General features: G+C 44.7%; 1 protein-coding gene across 1 annotated transcript in view; it reads right to left on the bottom strand.

Annotated features, from left to right (window-relative positions):
* The window catches only part of LOXL1 (lysyl oxidase like 1), a 48,328-nt gene extending 26,322 nt beyond the window's left edge, over positions 1-22,006 (bottom strand). The window contains 3 exon segments of the mRNA XM_043985789.1: positions 20,319-20,454; positions 20,457-20,486; positions 20,488-22,006. Of these exon segments, the coding sequence (XP_043841724.1) occupies positions 20,319-20,454; positions 20,457-20,486; positions 20,488-21,819 (1,498 nt within the window). The 5' untranslated portion in view covers positions 21,820-22,006.
* Positions 22,007-23,232: the final 1,226 nt, after the last annotated feature.

Raw genomic sequence — 23,232 nt, 5'->3', positions numbered from 1 at the left:
ATCCTTTGGGAATAGGTGGTCGGTACAGGAACAGAATCTAGCATGGCCTGGTGTCCCCTTTCAGGAATTAGACCATTTGCAATTGGCCACTGCTGAGATATTGCCTGAACTCCCTGAAGACCTGAAGAAAGATCCACGCTGAGCCCTAGAAGCTAGCTCTCAGCTTTTGGCCCTGGCTCCTTAGCACTGACTCACGGCTCTGACCTTAGAAGACATCTGGACTCCAATAAGAATAGTAAAGAAGTGAAGCCAATAGGCGAGGGGTGTGTGTGCACACACAGGCCCCGTGTACTTTTCTGCTCCCCCACCTGGGACTCACTGTGATCCTTCCTTTGGAAAGGGCAAGTCCTGGCCATTTGAGAACTCGAGAGCAGAGGACAAGCCCCTGCACCCCTGGGCTCTTCCTCTAAGGCACAGAATGTTAAAGCCAGAAGGAAATCTAGTAACATTGCTACAAGAGGTAGGGGAAGAAAGAAACTTCAAAAACATTGGGTTCAACTCAGGAGGAAACCTGAGCCCCAAAGAGGTTGAATGACTCACCCATGGTCACACAGCTAATGAGTAGCACAGTTGGTATTAGAACCCAGGTCTTGGGGCAGCTAGGTGGCACAGTGGATAAAGCACCAGTCCTGGATTCAGGAGGACCTGAGTTCAAATGCACTCAGACACTTAACATTTACTAGCTGTGTGACCCTGGGCAAGTCACTTAACCCCAATTGCCCCACAAAAAACAACCCAGAACCCAGGTCTTTTCACACATACATTTAAGCATTCTTTCCATTGTGTGTTCCATCCTATCATTTTACAGATGAGGAAACTGAGGCACTGAGAGATTAAGCCACTAGTGAAGTAGTGGTGGATTCAGGGGGAAAAATTAGTTTTTCTTATCTTTCCTTCAAGACCATCAATTTCTTCCAGTACTCTAAATTAATTCTGATACTCTGAAAACACCAATATACTCAAAAAATATTAAAAGAATCAGAGGTACTGACTTTCCTGAGTATCCAGGACAAATACAGAGGATTTATGTAAAGACAGAGAAAAATTGCCTAGGATGAGAAAGCAGAGATGGGCCATGCTTTATATTTTGATGAAAGGAGAATCCACACCCCAATGAGAAGCAGCATGGAAGAGTAGAGTGGGGAGCACCTGGGTTCAAATTCTGTCACATAGCTATGTTACTCTACTCAAGTCACTTAATTCTTCTGTGCTTCAGCTTCCTTTTAAGGTCATCTTTTTTTTTTTAATTTTTCAACTGATGGGCAGAGGGTGGGAGAGATGACATGCTTATGACAATAATTAAATACATTTTTATAAGGGATGTAATCGGGTTCACAGTTAACAAAATCTTCACACAGAAGTTTAAGCAGACAATCCCCAAAGAAGAAGATCAGGTCAAACAATAGGTCTAGTCTAGAAAGGAAACATAAAGCTTTATGGTCAGAATCAAAAAAGCCATCCCATCCTTTACCATAAATAAGAATTCAGGACAGTACACATTATAGTGTTATGGGGGAAATGGGGTATGGGTTGGGTTAGGGGTAGGGGCTCTTAGGAATTCCTCTTTAAAGAATTACACCCTCTTGCACACAAACGTAGTTAGAATAAGATGGTAGCTTATTTAGGAGCAAGGGAAGGGAAGGGAAACCATGAAAGAAATCCTTGGACTTCTCATGGGGAGATAGGCACAAAGCACGTGGCTCTGAGTTACCAATCTCCTAAGGTCATCTTTAAATTTATAATCTAACTTTACATCTATGAACATGAGGTCACAGGTTTATTGATGAAAAAGTGCATTTTGTTTCTCTATCTTTCCAGCATTGTCTCAGAGTTTCCAGAAGAGCATTCACCCTTGCCTTCAGTTTGTTACAGAAACTTCTTTGATTTTGATGAAAATCTCTTGGAGGGCAGCATCTTAGTCTCCTCAGATCAGCAGATTGAGTTTCAATCTCTGCCCTTCCATTCAGTTCTTATATCTCTATAGCTAATCGTTAACCTGTAATTCTACCCATTTCTCTGGGTCTTATCTCTAGGATAGGACCGATTGAAAATTATTTGATTCTTGCCTCCCCTATAGTACCTAGCACTGGCCTGGGTTATACAGAATGTGCTCAATAAATATTTGATTTAAAGACCCTTGGCAGGGGGCAGCTAGGTGGTGCAGTGGATAAAGCACCAGCCCTGGATTCAGGAGGACCTGAGTTCAAATCCGGTCTCAGACACTTGACACTTATTAGCTGTGTGACCCTGGGCAAGTCACTAAACCCTCATTGCCCTGCCAGAAACAAACAAAACAAAACAAAAAAGACCCTTGGCAGCCACTTAATACATCCCTGTTCCTCTGTCTTCAGGCAGGGCAGTGATGAAATCACCTTACAGAGATAGCTACTGCCCTCTTCCTAAATGTCTCTAGAGACAGAAACAATAACATCCATGGATGTTGCTTTAACAAATAGAAAATGTTTTTCTCCTTACTGTCTGACCTAAATTGTTCCTGTTGCAATTGATTCCTTCTTATTCCGTGTGTGGAAATCAGCTCTAGATTCCAGGTCTCCTGACTCCCAGCTTCATGCACAAATAAACACACACTATGTTCTTTTGGAAGTGGCTTGCAGATTATTACTGGGTTTTTTCTTGGACTCTTCTTTTAAGGACTTGCTTAATCCAGTCTCCTTAAGGCCCATCCTCTTGGAAGGCTGAATCATTCATGAAAAGCAAAGTGGGAGGCTGAACTATTCCAGTTGTTCGAATGGAGCCCAGGACTGAAGACTACGGCAGAGGCAAAAGGCAGTCCATCAATCATTCCAGAAATATTTACTTAAGTCCGAAAATTCTCGGACTTAGGAATCATTTTGGCTGGTTCTCGAAGACTCCAGAGTTCTTCTTCCTTTCCACGTACTTTATGCTCTGGCCAAACTGGACTATTCATCATTCCCCATACATGCCCCATCCCTACTTTCCCACCTTTGTGGCTTTGCTCAAGCTGTTCCGGATGCCAAGAATGTCTTCTCTTTTTCTTATGTTCCATTCTCAGTCTGAATCACAAAGTCACAGATTCTCAGGGCTGGAAAGCACCTCTGAAGCTATCAGACCAACCTGGACCTAACTGAGAATCTTCCTTACACTTTTTCCAACAAGTGGTCATCCAGATACTTCTGAGATACCATTGTGAGGGGGACCCTACCATAACCTTGAGGCAATCAATTCCATTTTGGGAATGCTACCATTTTTAGTCAGCATTTTTTTTTTGATTGAGCACTTACTATGTGACAGTCATTCTGCTAAATGCTGGGGATACAAATTCAAGCGAAAAGAAAGACAGCCCCCGCCCTCGAAAAGCTTACATTCTAATTGGAGAAGACTACTGCCCATAAAAGGGGAGCTAGAAAGCGATGAGGTGAGAGAAATAATGGGGTGTGGAAGAAGAGGGTAAGAGGATGGTAGCCAAGTCCAGAGAACCAGGGATGACTGGTCTGGGGACCTTTTCCCAAAATGGAAGATCTAGGATGAGCTCACCAATGGGAAGAGGGGCTGTCAGGAGCAGAGTTGGACATGGCAGCTAAGTCTGGAGAATGAGGGCTGCACATTCTGGCCCTTCCCCATAATAGAGGCTCTTTTTGCATTTATTTCTGGTTCTGCCCTTGGAGACCAAGTAGAAAAAAATCCTAATCCCTCTGGCATACGTTAGCTCTTCAGGTACTTGAAGACAACAATGGGGCAGCTAGTTGGCATAGTGGATAAAGCACCGGCCCTTGATTCAGGAGGACCTGAGTTCAAATCTAGCCTCAGACACATGACACTTATTAGCTGTGTGACCCTGGGCAAGTCACTTAACCCCCACTGCCCCGCCAAAAAAAAAAAAAAAAGGAGGGATGAGACCCATGCTTGAAAACAAAGAAAGTCAAAGTTCTTGGGCTTCTCAGATTGGGGCCAGGACTATAAGTTCCTGCACTTCTAGTCTGGGTGACATAGAGAGACCTAATCTTAAAACAACAATGACAACAACAAACTAAAGGCCCCTGTAACAGGCCAGACTAAAGATGGAGAGGCCCTGGATGAGGGTGTTTGGGGGGGCTGTTTAAAGGAGGTAGCAGATACAAGAGATGTCACTAAGGTAGATCTGACTGGGCTTGGAAGCCAGTTGGATGTGAGGGGTGGTGGAGAAGGAATGATCAAAGACAACTCCAAGGTTTCAAGCCAGGGTACTGGGAAGATGGTGGCCAGTAAATGTGTAGGAGGACTGTGGTCAGTACATGATCAGTAGGTACACAGAGAAGAAAGTGGCGACCTTACTTTAATGAAAGGTACTGTGAGGCCTGCTTAATATCAGCTGCCGGGCTGGGGATCTCAACTGGTTGGAGGTCAAAGTGAATGAAGTTCCAATCACAGCTTTGCTCTGTCTTTTGGACATAGGTTCCACCATTCCTTCCCCTTTTGTCATCACTGGCCAGGCCTGTTATCCCTAAGATGAGTGATGGCAACATTTGGGGGGAACAGTAGAAAAGGTATGGGACTTGGAGTTAGAAAGAAATCTAGCCTCAGATACTTGCTGACTGTGTGACCCCAGACAAAACATTTAACCTCTCTTAACCTCAGTTTCTTTATCTGTGAAATGGGGATGATAATAGCGCCTATCACCCAGGGTTGTTATGAGGATCACATGAGATCACATATGTAAAAGTGCATTGTAAACCTTAAAAAACATTATATAAATGCTGGCATTTTTTTTTAGTGAGGAAATTGGGGTTAAGTGACTTGCCCAGGGTTACACAGCTAATAAGTGTTAAGTGTCTGAGGCCGGATTTGAACTCAGGTCCTCCTGAATCCAGGGCCGGTGCTCTATCCACTGTGCCACCTAGCTGCCCACCCTGGCAATTATTATTATATGAGGGCTATTGGTCACTGGTGGATGGTGCCTCAGAGATAAGAGCTATCTGGAACCATGTCTATGAAAATCAATCTCAAGTCACCAGACTGAATCAGCAAGCATTTATTTAGCACATTGTCTAGCACAGGACCGGTGTAGGCTAAATGCTAGGAAGTTCAGGACAAAAGAAAAGCTTACTTCTTCTTGGGACAACTGGGGAAAGCTTCCTGGAGAAGGCAGGATTCACGGTGGTACATACATGAAGGGCAAACCAGATTCCAATAAATGGAAAGATATGGGAAGGGTATAGCAAGTTAGAAGGAGAATGGACTGTTTGAGCAAAAGCAAGGAGGTGGTTTTACAAACCTTTAAATGTGATGAAAATCCTGTCAGTTAATATCTTTCCCTATGTGTGAGTCTGGCCTCCCCTATTAGGCTATGAGTTCCTAGAGAGCAGAGTTATTCATCTTTATATCTCCCATGGCAAAACCTAATACTTAACAGATTGACTTGAGGGTGTGTCTACATTATCCCAAATAATAGCTCAAGCTTCATTTTCTTCTTCTTCTTCTTCTTCTTCTTCTTCTTCTTCTTCTTCTTCTTCTTCTTCTTCTTCTTCTGCTGCTGCTGCTGCTGCTGCTGCTGCTGCTGCTTCTGCTGCTGCTTCTTCTTCTGCTTCTTCTTTTCCTTTTTATTCTTCTTCTTCTCCTTCTTCTTCTTTTCCTCCTTCTCCTTCTCCTCCTTCTCCTCCTCCTCATCTTCCTCCTTCTTCCTCTTCTTCTTCTTCTTCCAAAGGGACAGAGAGAATGGTGGAATTGATCCCAAAGAACCTACCTATTGTACATAGATATGCTGTATTCATTTCTTTCCATGATTCTAAAAATAAACTGTATTTGTGCCCAGATCATCTCGTGTAACTTTAGTGACAAAGACCTGCCTGATGGTTCACAAATTTCCATCTTTGCAGCCCCAATCAGGAAAAGAAAAAAATCAGTCCTAAGTGAGGATGTTTCCTATCTATTTATATGAACATGGATCTGGGTGAAAAGGATCTCTTTCACTCCCTTTTCAATGAGCTCTGTTATTGTTGTTGTTCAGTCATTTTTCAGTTATGTCCAACTCTTCATGACCCCATTTGGTGTTTTCTTGGCAGAGATACTGGAGGGGTTTGTCATTTCCTTCTCCAGCTCATTTTACAGATGAGGAAACTGAGGCAAACAGGATTAAGTGATTTGCCCAGGGTCACCTAGCTAGTAAATATCTGAGGGCAGATTTGAACTCAGGAAGAGTCTTCCTAATTCTAAGCCCAGTGCTCTATGCATTGTACTACCTAGATATCCTTTTACACACTCTACCATCTTGCAAAAGTGGCTTTTCTGCTATTCCTCAAACATGGCATTCCACCCCCATCTTTGTACCTTGGCAAAGGCTGTCCCCTCTCCCTGGGATATATTTTTTCCTCCCCCCTCCTGCCTTAGAATTCCTAGGTTTCTTAAAAAAAATTAGCTGAAGTGCTGCCTCTTACATGAGGCCCTCCATGATGTACCCACTTCCAGTGTCTCCCCTTATCTCCCCCACCACAGAAAAGTTAGCTAATCTTTAATTTACAATTTACTCATTTGTGTGCCTCTTGTTTCCTCTGATAGAATATAAGCCATCTAAGGGTAGCGATAATTTAATTTCTGTCTTTGTCTCCCCAGTGCTTAACACAATGCCTGACAAATAGGTAGCTAGGTGGCTCAGATTGCTGAGCCTGGAATCAGGAAGACCTGAGTTCAAATCCAGTCTCAGACTCTTAGTAGCTTTGTGACCCTGAGCAAATCACCTCACTTCTGTTTGCCTTAATCCACTGGAGAAGGAAATGGCAAACCACTCCAGTATCTTTGCCGGGAAAACCCCATGGACAGTATGTTACATGGAGTCATGAAGGATTGGATACTACTGAATGATTTGCCAACAATTTAATAAATACTTATTGATGGTTGATTTTGTGAAGATTTTGTATCTTCCTGTAGAGTTAGCTCCCTTATGGAAGGGACTATTTCATTTTTGAGTGTGTATGTCCCTAGGGGCTAACAGAGTGCCTGGCACATAGTAGGCCCTTAATAAATGCTTGCTGATTGGCTGACCTCCTTCATGGTCTGCTGGTGGAGACAGGCCAAGAAAGGAAGGAAAGACTGGAAGGGATAAGGGTGGAGGCAGGGTCCAATGGGGAGAAGGGAAGAACTTTAGCCAGCGGTCTTGGCCAGCTTCCCTGTCCTCTGCTGGGATGAGAAGTGGTCGGGTTTCTTGCTTCCTTCCTGCCTCCCTTTGTCCTTTCCCCTCCAAAGGCCTTTCCAGACAGCCGAGGGCACATTCAGCCCTGGCAGGCTCTCTAACTGGAAGCAGGTGTGGGTAGCTGGCGTCCACCCTGTCAGGATGAGGCTTTGGAATCTAGATGTCTGTCCCTCCTTCTTTCCCTCTTCTCCTTGCCTGCCATTCCCAAAGGATTTTCTGACTCATTCTTGGCTCAGGTGGAGCTATGCAGAATGTCCACCAAGTATTGGGGACACTGAGATTTGGTCAGAAGGGAGAGTACTAGGGAAAAAAAGACAGCCAGGGACCAGAGCCCATGTCACCAAGGGCCATATGGTGAGTGATCACCAAGAGGAGGAGGAATAGAGAGAAGGGCTGGGGGAGGGGGACCAACTGCCCCAGATGTTCATTAGCTGGAGGAAACTTGGAACCTGGAGTGACTTAGCCCAACTCCAAATGATCGCCAGTAAGCAGCCTCCTCCTGGATGATGTTCCAGGCCTCTTTGGTCTCTGGCACACACTTTGTGGGACTGGGGGAGGAAATGCTGAGCCAGCTAGTGGTCAGGCTGAAGAGGCAAATTCAAAAGCAGATTGAGGAAGGCTGGAGCTTCAAAGAGTCTGGCTCTCGAAGCCTGGGGGAGGAGGGGAATTGGATGTTTGAAGCTGTCCCAGACAGCAAAGGATTCTCACTGCTTTCAGCTTTGACATAAGAAACATCAGGAAGCACATCCTTCTGGGAAGGAACCTGGATGTAGTAAAGATCATTGAGTTAGAGTTGGAAGGAACCCCAGAAGTATCATATCTGATGCTCTCATTTTACACATTAAGATACTAAGGAATAGGGGCAGCTAGATGGCACATTGGATAGAGCACTGGACCTGGAGTCAGGAGGACCTGAGTTCAAATCCAGCCTCAGACACTTAACACTTACTGGCTGTATGACCCAGGGCAAGTCACTTAACCCCAATTGCCTCACCAAAAGAAACAAAAACAAAAACAAAAAACCCAACAACAGCAACAACAATTACATAGTATGATTACTCACTAATCCTTAGAAACAATAATAATAGTTAGAATGTATATGGTGCTTTAAGTTTTGTAAAGCTCTTAGCATACATTACTTCATTTGATCCTCACAACAATCCCATGGGGTAGGGTGCTATTATTATCCTCATTTTACTGATGAGGAAACTGAGGTTAATGGCTTGCCCAGGGTTGCACAGCTAACTTAGTGTCTGAAGTAGGTTTTGACCTCTGATCCTTCTGAGAGGAGGCAGGGCCAAATGAAGGTTTTTGAGAATGGTGAGATCTAAATCACTTTTCACACAAATCAAATCAGATGTAAACAATTGGAAAAAAATAGTACTTGTTCATGGGTAGGCTGAGCCAACATAACAAAAATGACAATCCTACCTAAGTTAATTTTGTTATTTAGTGCCATACCAATCAAACTATAAAAAAATATTTTAAAGAGCTAGAAAAAAAATAATAAAATTCTTCTGGAAGAACAAAAGCTCAAGGACATCAAGGGAATCAATGAAAGGAAATGTGAAAGAAGGTGGTACCAGATCTCAAACTTTATTATCAAGCGGTAATTATCAAAACAATTTGGGATTGACCAAGAAATAGAGTGTTGGATCAGTGGAATAGAATAGGTGTGAATTACACTATAGTAAATGACTAAAGTAATCTAACATATGAAAAACCCAAAGATCAGCTTTTGGAGCAAAAACTCATCTTTTGACAAAAACTGCTAAAAAAAAAAAACCTAGAAAATGGTATGGCAGAAACTAGGTACAGACCAACATCTCACGCCATATAATAAAATAAGGTCAAAATAGGTACATGATTTACAAATAAAGGTTGATACCATAAGCAAATTACAAGAACACAGAATTGTTTATCTGCCAAAGAAGATATAGAGAGCATTACAAAATATAAAATAAATAATTTTGATTATATAAAATTAAAAAGCTTTTACAAAAGCATGCCCTTTGATCCAGCAATACCACTGCTATGTTTACCTCCCAAAGACATCCCCAAAAAGAGAAAAAGACCTATTTGTACAAAAATATTTAAAGCAGATCTTTTTGTAGTAGCAAAGAATTGGAAATCAAAGGAATGCCCATCAATTGGGGAATGGCTAAACAAGCTGTGGTATATGATTATAATGTAATATTGTGCTATAAGAAATGACAAGCAGGATGATTTTAGAAAGGCCTGGAAAGACTTACATGAACTGATATATAATGAAGTGAGCAAAACCAGGAGAATGCTGTGCACAGAGACAGCAATATTGTTAGATGAAGAATTGGTAAATGACTTAACTATTCTCAGCAATATAATTGATCCAAGACAATCCCAAAGGATTAATGATGAAGCATACTATCCACCTTCAAAGAAAGAACTGATGTTGATTGAACACAGACTGAAGCATGCTATTTTTCACTTTCTTTCATTTTTTCTTTTATTCAAGTTTTCCCATGCAAAATTTCTAATATGGTTATGTTTTACATAATTGCACATGTATAACCTATATATGATTGCTTACTGCCTCAGGGAGGGGGAGGGAAAGGAGGGAAGGAGGAATAAAATTTGGAACTCAAAACTTTAAATAAAAATTATTATAAAAAATAGAGATTACAACATAAAGAGGAAGGGGAATAATCAAAGGGAAGTGCTCCTGGAGGAAATATATGGGGTTGGAATCAAGGGCTGAGGTGGAGGGTTTGGCTTTGGCAAGGAGAATGATCACCCCTTCCCATGCCCCAACTGTGTACATATATGTGTGTGCACATATATACAAGTGTACTCTGAGACTGCAGCCAATGAAAAGAGAGTGGGACAAGAGCTGAAGAGCTTCCAGCTACAGAAGTGAGGAGAAAACTGAGCTTGCTAACAGATGGCTTCAATTTTCTCCATAAAGTAGAAAGTGAGGTCCGTTGCTAATAGGGAGGGGGAGGGGTGGCATAGGTGGTTCGAGCATACAAGAGGCAGTTCTGGACACATTTTTATGGGGAGTTTGGTAGGAAATGAGTAAAGGAATTGCCCAGAATGACCCTGGTTTGGAGAAACCTGGTCTTAGACATTTATTTGCTGTGTGACTCTGAGCAAGTCACTTCTCTATTAAGAAAGACATATACAGTCGAAAGTGTTAGTGTAAGGAAGGTTTTCAACACTGACCAAAATTACTTGTATTTGCATCATCCAATTCTCTATGATTGTCACGGGAAGATACAAAGACAGGTACAACCTTACCCTCAAGAATATTACAAACTAGGAAGAGGAGGAGGCAGAAAGGATAGATGCACAATAACTATGATCTAAGTAAAGGTGAGCTCATTGGAAAGGAGAAGACCATTTGAAGTACTCCAATAAATCAAAGGAAGGAGAGCCTTTCTTCAGGGAGAATCAGGAGACTTCTTGAAGGAGGTGACAGCAGAGAAGGCATTAACTTAAGGAAGATGCTGACTTCAAAAGCCAGAGCTGAGGGAAGGAGGCTACAGTAGGAATGGGGTCTAGGAGGACAAAGGTGAGATCAGTACCAGAACAAGGAATAGGAAGTGTCCAATCTGTCCAGGAGTGATGCTCTAGGGTTACCTCCCCTGAAAACCCTTCCCTGAGCCCCCTGATTGCTCTCTACCTTCTCAAATGAACTCAAGGTACTTATCTTTCACCAAATGTATTAAAACTCCTCTAGGATAAATATTGCTTACTTTGTCTTCTCAATGTCCAGCAAGGTGCCTTAAAGACAGTAGGTGCTTAATACATGCTTGGTAAAGTTGAATTTGAAGTCGGGCTATGGGAAGGGTTCCTATGAGATAAGACTGGACAGGCAGATTGTGGAGAGCCTTCAAGGGCAGAATTGGCATTGTTGGTTGATCAAGCACTTTCCCCTTACACTGGATGAACAATTAATAAGGATAATAACACTTAGAAGTAGATAATGAATGATAATAATCCTTTACAGTTATATGGCACTTTTAACTTTTCAAAGTGCTTTCTTATTCATTGTCTCTCTTGAGCCAATGGCTCAGTGAGGTTGGTAGAGAAGTGACTGTTATCTTGGTGTTCTGCATGGAACAACTGAGGGCTCAAAGTTTAAATGAATTCAAAGATTAAATGAATTTGAAGTCCTGCTACCTAGTGGCTGAACTGGGGCACTAGACCCCAGGGTTCTAACCTTCCCAGCCAAGTTCTTCCCATTAATCCACAGGGCCTCTTAATTCTTGTTCATATCATCTTGCTGAAACAGACTAATTAATGATGACAACTGAGATTCACTTTAAAGTTTTTACAAATCGTTTCCCTTGTGACGTAGAGAGAAAAAATATTACCTCAATTTTACAGAAGGGCAAACTGAGGCTCTAAGAGTTAACTTTGAGTTAACATTCAGTGGGTCAACAAGCATTTTATTATGCCCATAGTACATATGAGACACTGTGTGAAGTGCTGAAGATTCAGAAAAAGGCAAGAACCGGGTTTCCACCCTTAAGTGGAGACCCCACTCTAATTGGGGAGATATGATACAAACAGCTATGTACATAAGACATATACAGGGCAAATGGGGAGTAATCTCAGAGGAAAGATGCCACCAGGAGGGGGTGCTGAGAAAGTATGGGGGAGAGGTTAGAAAAGTCTCTGAAATCTGGATCTCATTGATTCTGGAAGCTGCTTTGAAATGAGGTGCTACTTGGATCCTTCTTGAGAGAGAGGGAGACATAGATCAAAGTCACTTGTTTCTGGAATAAGAGGTTGTGGGTTCAAATTCTACCTCTGATGCTTATTATCTGGGTGACTTTGGGCAACTTGAAACCTCTAGGGGCCTCAGTTCCCTCATCTTTAAAATGAGGGGTGAGACTGGATGGTCCCCAAGGTCCTCTCCGGCTCTAGGTCTGGGATGCTAGGCAGCTCCACTCTTGGATGATGTGGAGAGTCCACATTCCAGCATTTGTCCCCCTCTCAGTCCCCTCATTTCAATGTGAACCTTTGGTATGCAGAGAACAGTTCTGGAGAAACAGCTTAAGCCCCACACCGCCCACGCTGAGCTGAGCAATCCCTCTGGGAAACTGAAGACAAAAATGCTGGGCTGAGCAGTTGCTAGGTGACTCAAGCACATAAAGGGAAAATAAATCTAATCAGAGACATGTGGAGGTAGGAGGCATAGGGAAGTGGCCCCACCAGCGGGCGGGCTCAGGAATGGACACCCAGCCCTATGGCTTGGTCCCTCCAGAACAAAGCTGTGGAGTCTGGTGAAGGGGCATCTGAGTGTGGGGTGGAGAGAGTGCAAGGGGGAGGGGATGTGCATTATGGTGGGGATTAGCCCTGCCCACCTATGTTGAGGTTTGGGGCTTGAGAACTCCCAGGTGCAGTTTCCAGGACAGGGGGAAGTGGTGGGAGGGATGTGGTTTTTAAAATTCTAATATTCCAAGGCAAAATAGGCAAGGAGGCATAAGGTTATTTTTTTAAATTTGTTTCTTTTGTCTTTTAAATAAAATACCTTAATCCTGCAGTTCAAGAGAGGTGGGTGAAATCTGACTCTGTCTTTGTTATCAATGTTTGTATGACCTTGGGTAAACTGTCTTCCCTTTCTGCCACTGAGATTCCCTCTTCTGTGAAATGGATGTGGGTGTTGAGAAGGATATCTATCCCTGTCCCTCCTCAAAAGAAAAGCAATGGGCTGTAATGGGGAAGAGTGGGAATGGAAGACAAAGTTCCAGAGATCTTTCTTTATACTGGTTTGTGTCCTATTATTTTTTGTTTTTTGTTTTTAATTTTTGCAGGGCAATGGGGGTTAAGTGACTTGCCCAGGGCCACACAGCTAGTTAAGTGTCAAGTGTCTGAGGCTGGATTTGAACTCAGGTACTCCTGAATCCAAGGCCAGTGCTTTATCCACTGTGCCACCTAGCTGCCCCCTCCTATTATTTTTAAGATGAGGAAACTGAGGTACAGAGAGATTAAACCACTAGGAAAATAATGGTGGATCCAGGGAAGAGCTGAGTTCTTCTTATCTTTCCATCAACTCGGCCAAATCACTTAAGGTCTCAGTTTCCCCTGCCATCAAATTGGACTAATCGCTAAGGGTCCTTCTAGCTCTAAGGAGCTGTGGTTCTATGAAATGCTGAGGATGGGCTGAGAACCCATAGAGATGGCTCTACAAATCCTCTCTATTATCAAGATGGCCAGCCAAGGGCTCCTCCTTTCTGGGTGTGGGGGACATTGGTAATGACGCCTCCCCCAAAGAGAGACAATAAAGTATACCCCAACTCATCATGCTCCTAATGGAGAGGTGAGGTCAATATACCAGATGTGCTAGTCTAGAGAACCCGATGTATGGTGCTTTTCTTTAGCACTGCTTTTTCATTCATTCATTTCACTCATATATTTATCCAGTCACATATTCAGGTATTTACTGGGTACCTACTATATCTAAGAGACTGTGGAAGATACAAGAGAAAGCAAAGACACACACAATCCTTCCCCAAAGAGCAAGATCTCTAACACATTACAATGATATTAGGACCCAAAATGGTATGAATACAAAGTGGTGAGATAGGGAAGAAATTTAGACTTTATCTAGTAGGCAGCAAGAAGCCTAGGAAGACATGGGCTGAAACTGCTATAACTCTTCACTCTGGGGAAGGGTGTGTGGGTATATGTAAGAGTATATTTTGGGGGCAACTAGGTGGTGCAGTGGATAGAGCACTGGCCCTGGAGTCAGGAGGACCTGAGTTCAAATCCGACCTCAGACACTTGACACTTACTAGCTGTGTGATCCTGGGCAAGTCACTTAACCCCAATTGCCTCGCCTAATTTTTTTTTAAAGAGTATATTTCCTTTTGACTGAATCTAAAAGGAGAAATCCTATCCTCAAATTATGGTACCTCATTCATCACATCGTGTCAGCTGTCACTGATCCCTTGATTCTTGGACAGGAAGAGGTGGAGGAAGAGGAGGAGAAAGAGAAAAAGGGAAAGGCTCTGTTGGCTCTGTATTTTGGTAATGTCTTTCACCCCAAAACTTGTTGCCTTTTATCCACTGACAAGTTCTAGGGAACAAGAAGGCTTTATTGGGATTTATTTATGAGGGAAGAGTTAATACATATAATATATAAAATGTTCAAAGCATCTAGGGTATATAAAAGTACTCTGACCAGCAGACCTATGGTCTAGCTTTAATGTTGCTTATCTAATCTACTGTTTCCTTCTAAAATGTGTAGCACCATGTTGGAGAAGGGAAAATCATTTCCCTCTGTCTCCAAAATTCTTGACTGGCCCTGCCTTTATCCTGTTTCTGGTCCACAGAAGATTGGTATGTTTAATTATGTGTCATACCCCAGCTAATCAGGAGTGAATGGACACAGTCATTTGGTCGAGCCTTGGTACTCTGCCGACATATTCCCATGAGATTCTTATCGTCTGCTTGCCTGGATTACTGACCTCTCCCTCACTCCAAGGGGGTGGAGACCCAGCATAATAATGTTCCTACAGATGATTTTCCCACCATCATGGAAGAATTGTAAACTTGGGAGTAACAAAATCAGAGCTGCATGTTAGGAAGACTACTCTCTAAGTGACAGATTTGATGGATGGCCAAATGGGATTTTATGAGTTAGGGCTATAGGCTAGGTAGCATAGTGGATAGAGACCTGGTTCTGGAGTCAGAATGACTAAAGTTCAAATGAAGCCTCAGGCACTTACTAGTTGTGTAACCCTGAGCAAGTCACCTAATTTTTGCCTCTCTCAGTTTCTTCATCTGTAAGATGAGGATAATAAAAGTACCTTCCTCACAGAGTTGTTGTAAGGATAAAATGAGATAGTATTTGTAAAGCTCTTAGCATAATGCTTGGCACATGGTAAGTGTTAATAAATACTTATTGGTCCTTTCTTCCTTCTTTCTCCCTTTTCCTTATATGTGGCAATAGTCCAATCACCTTCCCTCTCTAGGTCTCAGTTTCTTCATCTATGCAAGAAGAATGACAATAGCATCTTTGGGTTAATGTTGACAAAGCCTCAGCAAAGATTATGCAGGGTGAAAGGTCTATAATTGGTTGCTGTTCACATCCCTCTTGCTCCATGAGTTTAAGTGGCTGATTCTCATCGGTCAAAATTTTCTGTAATCAAACTTACTATTTACACTGAATCTACTTCCTAGATGCCAAGTAGTCTAGAAATGGAGGAAGGAGATGGGTAAGAATTTAGAGAGAGTGAGGAATGACTCACAGCCACATAAAGATAAAAAGAAATGGAATGGAGAGGAGAGTGAAAAATGAGTGTATGCGCCCGCGGATGAGTCTGTGTCAAGTAAAGTATGGGGCAATGTTCATAAATAATACTATTGTGAGCTGGTCATACATACATACATACATATATATATATATACATATATATATATATATGTATATACATCCACACATGTATGTGTACTGCTCAGCTTACCTCTGAACTTTGGATAATGGGGTAGAAAGAAAAGAGGTTCTTAAAATCTACATTTCTATCCAGAACTGCCTGCATAAAACTCAGACTCTATCTGTGTGTGTGTGTGTGTGTGTGTTGGGGGGGGGAAGTGAGGTGGTGTCTGCTCTTTGGTATAAGCTCAAGACCTGATATGCCCTTACTAAGGCAGGAATTTTCCATCATCACAGCATTTCTGGGAGGGGGTTAGGGTGAGGAAGGAGCAGGTAGCAGAGGGAGAATAGCATGGGTTTCTCCCTCTCATATCTCCCTGCTCAGTTCCACTAAACAAACTGTCTGGCTTCGTGGGGTTCCTATGACCCAGGGGCATCCTCTGTCTGCCTGAGGACAAAACTATAAACATAGATAGAAAGGAAGCCCATGGGGAGAGGAAGGAAGGGAAGCTAGGGACATTCTGGGAGTCTGTGAAATTGGACTCCATTCTGTCTGCTCCTCACACCTAAAGCTCATGCAAGACAACCTTGGGTTGCTTAGGTTTTTCATATTTTAGTTTGCATTTATCTGGGTCCTCTTTACATGGGTCCTCTGGCTTGATTCGACAACCTTACAAGGTAGATAATGTGATTAAAACCCACACTTTACAAATAAAGGAACTAAAACTAAGAGATATATACTCAAGTACCCACAGCTTTTTTTCCTTTCTTTCTTTCTTTTTTTTTTTGTGAGCAAAGAGGGTTAAGTGACTTGCCCAGGGTCACACAGCTAGTAAGTGTCAAGTGTCTGAGGCTGGATTTGAACTCAGAGTCCTCCTGAATCCAGGGCCAGTGCTTTATTCCCTGGGCCACCTAGCTGCCCCCTACCCACAGCTTTTAAGAGGTAGAAATTACAAATTGAACACCTATATAGTTTAGGTGGCATAGAGGATAGAGATCTGGTCCTGGGGTCAGAATAACCTGAGTTCAAATCCTGTCTCAGGTATTTAGTCATTGTGTGACCCTGGAAAAGTCACTTAATCTTGCTTAACCTCTATTTCCTTCTCTGGAAAATGGGGATAATAACAATAGCAACTGCCTCATAGGGTTGTTGAAGGATCAAATGAGATAAAATGTGAAGCATTCTGCAAACTTTAAAGCATTATATATAAATGCCAGCTGTGATTAGTTATTGATTATAGGTTAGCCTTACTTTAGAAAAATCTGATACATAGGGAAGACTTGCTTTAAGAAAAACGAAGATAGGCATACTAATTAATGCCTAATGGTGTAGAATTACAAATTCATCCAACCATTCTGGAAAGCAGTTTGGAATTGTGAAAAAAAAAAATATGGCTAAAATGTCCTAAGAGGGGGCAGCTAAGTGTCGAAGTGAATAAAGTACTGGCCCTGAATTCAAGAGGACCTGAGTTCAAATCCAACCTCAGACACCTAACACTAGCTGTGTGACCTTGGGCAAGTCACTTAACCTTCATTGCCCCGCCTCCCCCCAAGATAGCTCCATTAAGATTATAAAAATAAATAAATAAAATAAAATGTCCAAAGAGAACTCACTGCTAGGCATGTATACCAAGGAGGTCATTAACAAAAAGAATGGCCCCAAGTCCACCAAAATACTTATAATAGCACCTTTTGTAGTAGCAAAACCCAACAAAACAAGAAAGAAAATCTGGAAACAAAGTAAATCTCTCAATCAGAGCATGATTAAACAGGTTGTTGAACATAAATATGATATATTATTGCATGGTAAGAAAGGATGAATATGGAAAACTAATATGAACTGATACAAAATGAACTAAGCAGAACCAGGAAAAGGACATGTACAATAATTGTAAGAACACAAGTTCCTTCAGAACAAAGTGATTGAAACTGAACGCTGTGAAACCATCATGCTCAAACTTGGCCCCAAATAAGATATATGAGGAAGCATCTCTTTCCTGATACCTTTTTTTTGCAAAAGTGGGACACTGTGGTATGGGACACTTCATATAATGTTAGACTGAATTTTTCCCATTCTTTTTTATTCTTTGTTTATAAGGATGGCTCCCTGGAAGGTAGAGAGGAGGCTTGTTATAAAGGTTGACTCTCTGGAAGGAGAGAGGCCTATAGTGGGAAATATATGTGATGAAAAACAAAAAATAACAATAGAAACTTCTATTAAAATCGGAAGAAAATCAAATATAGAAGACTCCAATTGACCAATCAAAAGAATCCGTGGGGAGAGGGATGAAGAATATGTACTTTACAAAGCCATTCTTATTCTTCACTTTAATGAAGGAGTCACCACATGGTTCTTCTGCTAAGCTCCCTCCATGCATCTGAAATGATTACAGATCGAAGAATTGTAGCCAGCTTTCAAGGGATGCAGGCTGCCTTGTGCTGGTAAACTGAGGTACAACTGGCAGCAGGGAGCAGGTGACCAGTGAGGATGACAGAAGCTCTAGACTACATAATGAGCCATGAAGAGGCTTGAGCCCCATGAAGGGGGATCATGGAAGAGCACTCCATTAGACTACGACAGGAATTAGGGTAAATGGGTTGGGTGGGTTAAAATTACATAGAAATGGGGAATTATGGGACAAATCCCTCAGGGATCTGCCTTCCAAGGGAGACCTTGAAACTTATCAAGGTCTGCTGTTACCTAGGAGACCCATCAGCCTAGTTGTTTCCATGGCAACCATATCCAGTTGGATTGGATAAGTGGGTAGAGAAGAGGTTTGTACACATTGGTTAAAGGCACTGACCAATTACCTTGAAAGACACGGGGCTATGAGAGGGTTCTGGCTGAATAGGCATGGGCTGCTCCCACACCCCTAGGAGCAAAACTGCAGCCCTTGAAGGGAGTGAAGCAAAAGATGGTCAGTGCGAGACTGATAGATTTTAAATTCTCAGGCACTTATGTTATGAACCAACTAGTGTGCTCATCTTGTGCCCCAGCTCCCTATGGGTGCAAACAGAACCTTCTCCTCTTAGAAACCCCAGATCTTTTCAAGGCTCTACTCAGGAACTACTCACTACATGAGACTCTTTCTGGCCTCCCTTTTGTCAGCACCTGCCACTCCCAAAACAATTTTGTTTATATTGTGTGTTTTCTTATCTGTGTATGTGTTAAACCTCGTCTCCAGCCTCCAACATAGAATGTAAGCTCCCCGAGAGCAAGTGATATCTTCTTTTATATTTGTACCCCCAGTGTCTGGTGTAACACGTGGTACAAAGAGTCATTAGCACTAAAAGGGACGTATCAGTCCATCTTCTTACAGATGAAACTGAGGTTCAGAGACATGTCGTGAGAGCCTAATAAGTGCTTGCTGAATGAATGCAAGAACGCACATTTCCTGAAAGGAGAGGCCACATTTTTTGAAAAGGTTCTCCCATCTCCCTATATGGGTGGGGGTCAAGATGACCTTGCATCCTTCCTTGCCTGTAGTACCAAGCTTTATTCTGGTGGTAGGGGTTTCATAGCTTTAGAGATAGAAGAGACCCCAGAAGCCATCTGGTCCAACCCCCTCATTTTGCAGATAAAGGTCAAGGACATTAAATGACAAGTCTCAGGTCACAGAAGTAAGTAAGCTTCAGAGACAGAATTTGAATCCAGGTCCTCTGATTCCAGAATTAATGTTGTTTCCACTGCCTCCCCTCTTCCCTTGCATGGGCTTGGATTAGAGGACAGAGGAGTTCAGGGAGAGAAGAGACAAGGGGACACCATGGATTAAATATGATCAGAAGGGAGGGGATTTGGGAGGGGAGAGATGTACCAAGGGGGATGGGGTTGCTAGAAGAATCAAGCAGAATAGAATGAGATTAGTGATTATATTAAACTTCTTCCTATCCCCCTAGCTTCTCCCTTCTTCAAATATATATATATATATACATATATATGTGTGTGTGTGTGTGTGTATACATACATATACACACATATATGTATGCATATATGTATATGTGTATATAGGTATACGTAAGTGTACGTGTATATCTGTAAACACACACATATGTGCACATATACATATATACACATACACATATTTTTTGTGTGTTTTTTGTTTGTTTGTTTGTTTTGCGGGGCAATGGGGGTTAAGTGACTTGCCCAGGGTCACACAGCTAGTAAGTGTCTGAGGTCGGATTTGAACTCAGGTACTCCTGAATCCAGGGCCGGTGCTTTATCCACTGCGCCACCTAGCCGCCCCCCACATACACATATTTACAGAATACTTGCATATGTATGTATATATGTGTATATATGGAGAGACAGAGAGACAGAAAGAGACATACTGAGAGAGAGAGAGAGAGAGAGAGAGAGAGAGAGAGAGAGAGAGAGAGAGAGAGAGAGAGAGAGAATGAGAATTATCTACCTATCCTTACCCCAGGTGGAATGTAAGGTCCTTGAAGGCAGTAATTGTTTTAGGTCTGTCTGTCTCCCCAGCTCCTAACAATGTTTGGCACCCAGTAAGTGCTTAATAAACTCTTGTCAATTGGTTAGGGTTGGCAAATAATAACACACCGAGATAGCACTTTATAAGGACTATCCAGTTTGATGCCAAGGGATATCCCCATTTTACAGACGAGGAAGCTAAGATGTATTATGGACTTGCCCAGTATCTCTGTCTACTAAATGATCACAGTCATGATTCGCCCCACTTTTCTGCCTTCCGGACCGGTGTTCTTGTCAGTATCACACACAACACCGTTAAATTGATCTCCCAGTCCGCTCCTTTTAGACTGTGGTCCCTTCCGGAGGTGCCCAGTACTCACCTCGTCCATTCTGGTTGGGCCTATACACACTGCCCACGCTGACCCGGCCTTGCTGGCTGCCCTGTCTGTCCCCGGCTAACGGGGGAGCTTCCGAACTTCTGATGGGCAGGTAGGATCTGGCCTCGGGGCACCCCCATAGGGTTCCAGAACCCGGAATGGTGGCTGAGGCTTCCACGACTCGGGGTGGAATGTAAGTTTTCGGGGGCACGTTGGCATAGGGTGATTGCCAGCCCAGGCGGGGATCAGTCACATAGCCTGGTCCCAATCCTGGGGAGGAGCCCCCGTTCACTTGCGGGGTCTCAGGAGCAGCTGCCACTTGGCCTGGCACCACTTGGCCTGGCACCACCTGACCTGGGACCGAGTTGTAAGTGTCCTGGTAAGCTTGATCAAAGTTCGTGGTCCCCTCATGGTACAGACTGTGGGAATACCTCCTGTCCAGCCCGTCGGAAGGCTGGGGCTGGGGCTGAGGCTGGGGCTGGGGCTGGGGCATTGGCATGAGGGGCATCTCCTGGGCAGGATAGAAGCCCTGAGGCTGATACGGCGTCTGTTCCTCTCCGTACTCCTCATATCTCAGCCGGGGCTGGAAGGGGTAGATGACCCCAGCCGAGGCCACTGCAGCTGCCCCGGTCCCAGGCCCGCCCCCGGTGCTCCGGTAATACACGTAACTCTCATCATAGGCCCTGGGAGCCTGCTCGTACGTCTCGTACTGACTGACAAAAGGGGGCTGGGGGTAGGGGAACTGCGCGGGATAAGATGGCTGCCGGTAGGTGGTCTGCGCGAAAGCGGAGGCTGAAGCTGAGGCTGAGCCTGAGACTGATGAGACGGAGGAGGAGGCGGAGCTCGCCTGTCGTTGCCGGGAGACGGAGGTGCGGGCTCTGGCCATCCCAGTGCCGTCCCCGACAGCCACTTCCCTCCAGTTGTCTGGCACCTGGCCGAAGCCGAACGGGTGCCGGGCCTGCCCTCGGATGGTGTCCGAGCCAACCCTCACCGGCAGCGAGGGGGCCTGCCTGCGGATGGGGCGTCCCGGGCTCCTCCGGCTGTTCGTCTGCTCTGTCCCGGCCAGAAGTACCTGGGCGCTGCCGTCACTGACCACGGCGCCCGCGGGCAGGTATTCGGAGCCCGAGTTCAGGAGGCTATATACCCGTCCGTTGTTCTCCCACTGAATCATCTGCCGCCAGGGGCTGGCATCGGAGCTCTGCTGCGGAGGCTGCTGCTGCCCGAGGGTCAGGAGGAAGACCCCGCAGCCCAGGAGCGCCCAGAGTTCCCAGGAGACGCGGGCCATGGTCTCTGCGCCGTCTCGTCTCCTGCCTCCCCGGGGACTGGACCAGCAGCGTGATCCACAAACCAGCAGGGACGGCCGCTTCTCCCAAGTCCCCCACCTCCCGATGTGTCTGTCCTCCCTTCCCCGAGGCGTTGTGGGCAGCTCTTTGCTCCAGAGGGTTCTAGCGCTGTCCATTCCCGGGCCAGTCCCGAGCGGGAGGGCCTCCCCGGACAGCAGCATGGTGAGGCGAGGCTAGGCGAGGCTAGGCGAGGAGCGGAGAGGCAGTGGCGGGCGGCTGGAGGCGAGCAGAAGCGAGCCTGGGCCGAGCCCGGGGGCTCCGTCTGGAGCAAGGCAGGGCAGGGCACAGAGCGGAGCGGGCTGGAGGTGGAGTCACTCCCTGCAGGTCTGGCCCCAAGGACAGGACCACCACCGGGAGGGGGCTTTACATGGCTCCCGGGCGGGATGGGGGGGGGACTGACCGGCTCCCTCCTCCCTCGCTCCCTCTCTCCCGCCCTCCCTCCCTCCTCTCTCTGCTTGGGTCTGGGGGCCAGCCGGCTGGCTCTTTCCCACTCTGAAATGAATAAGCAACAAGCTGTGAAAAGTTTGGAAGTTTCAGAGCAGCCTGCTTCGTTTCGGGGCTCCGCCGCTGGGCCCTACTGCCCGTCGGGTTTCAGCTATGCGGCCCGCCCCCGAGGCGCCTGGCCCTTGCTCTCAGCTCCGCTAGCCAAGCTGGGGGGGCCGCCTTGCTCTTTGATGAAGAAAGAAGGAAGCAGTCCTAGTGAAGACTGAGGACAAGGGAGGAAACCTGGGAAGGCGAGGAAATCTCTTGTTCAATTCCGTCGCAGCCAAGCGGATCCTCAAGAGCAACTGGCCCCACAAAGCCCGAAAGGCATCCTTTTCACACCCTCTTCTCTCTCTAGAGGGGACCTTCCCCTGTGCCCTGTAGTTAAGAGACCCTTGGCTTTAAAAGGCTCCTGGGATCATAGATTTAGGGTTGGGAGGGACCTTCGGGGGCCATGGACTCCAATTTCCTCTTTGCACTCAGGAGGAAGCTGAGGCCCAGAAAGGGGGTGCTACTCGCTGAAGGTTGCACACTAGGAGCAAGTGGCAGGGCAGAACGATTGAACGAAGGAAAAAGCATTTAGTAAGCACTCATTATGGCCCAAGCACTATGCTTAGTTGAAATTTGGACTCAGGTCCTCTGACTCCAATTCCAGGACCGTCCTTACTTAGTCCGTAAGAGCTGTGGGATCTCGAATAGTCAGTCTGTTGAGAAGGTCGAAGGGTTTCAATAAGAGGACCTGGACTGGAAGCCCTGTTTTGCTTCTTGGGAAAATCATATCCCTATCTTCATCTTGGTTTCCTTCTTTGTAAAACGAAGGGATTCGACAGGATGATCCCGGCCTTCCTTACAGTTCTCCATTCTATAACCCTCTGCTATCAGATCCTGAGGTGCTCTCTGCCATTTAAGCTGGGTCCTAGAAGCCCTGACTCTCCCCTCATGCTTCCCACCCTTTTTGGCCCCACCGAATGATTTCAACAGCAAACAAGCAACGGTCCATTCCAAGCTGGAAGGTCATCTATCTAGCCCATTCCCCTCATTTAGCAACAACAGCAGCAACAACAACAAAAACCAACCCCCAACCCCAACAC

The sequence above is a fragment of the Dromiciops gliroides genome, chromosome 2 (assembly GCF_019393635.1).
Source record: "Dromiciops gliroides isolate mDroGli1 chromosome 2, mDroGli1.pri, whole genome shotgun sequence".
Classification (NCBI taxonomy): domain Eukaryota; kingdom Metazoa; phylum Chordata; class Mammalia; order Microbiotheria; family Microbiotheriidae; genus Dromiciops; species Dromiciops gliroides.
The sequence above is the reverse complement of the archived record's forward strand: the minus strand, read 5'-3'. Positions and strand labels throughout refer to the sequence as shown.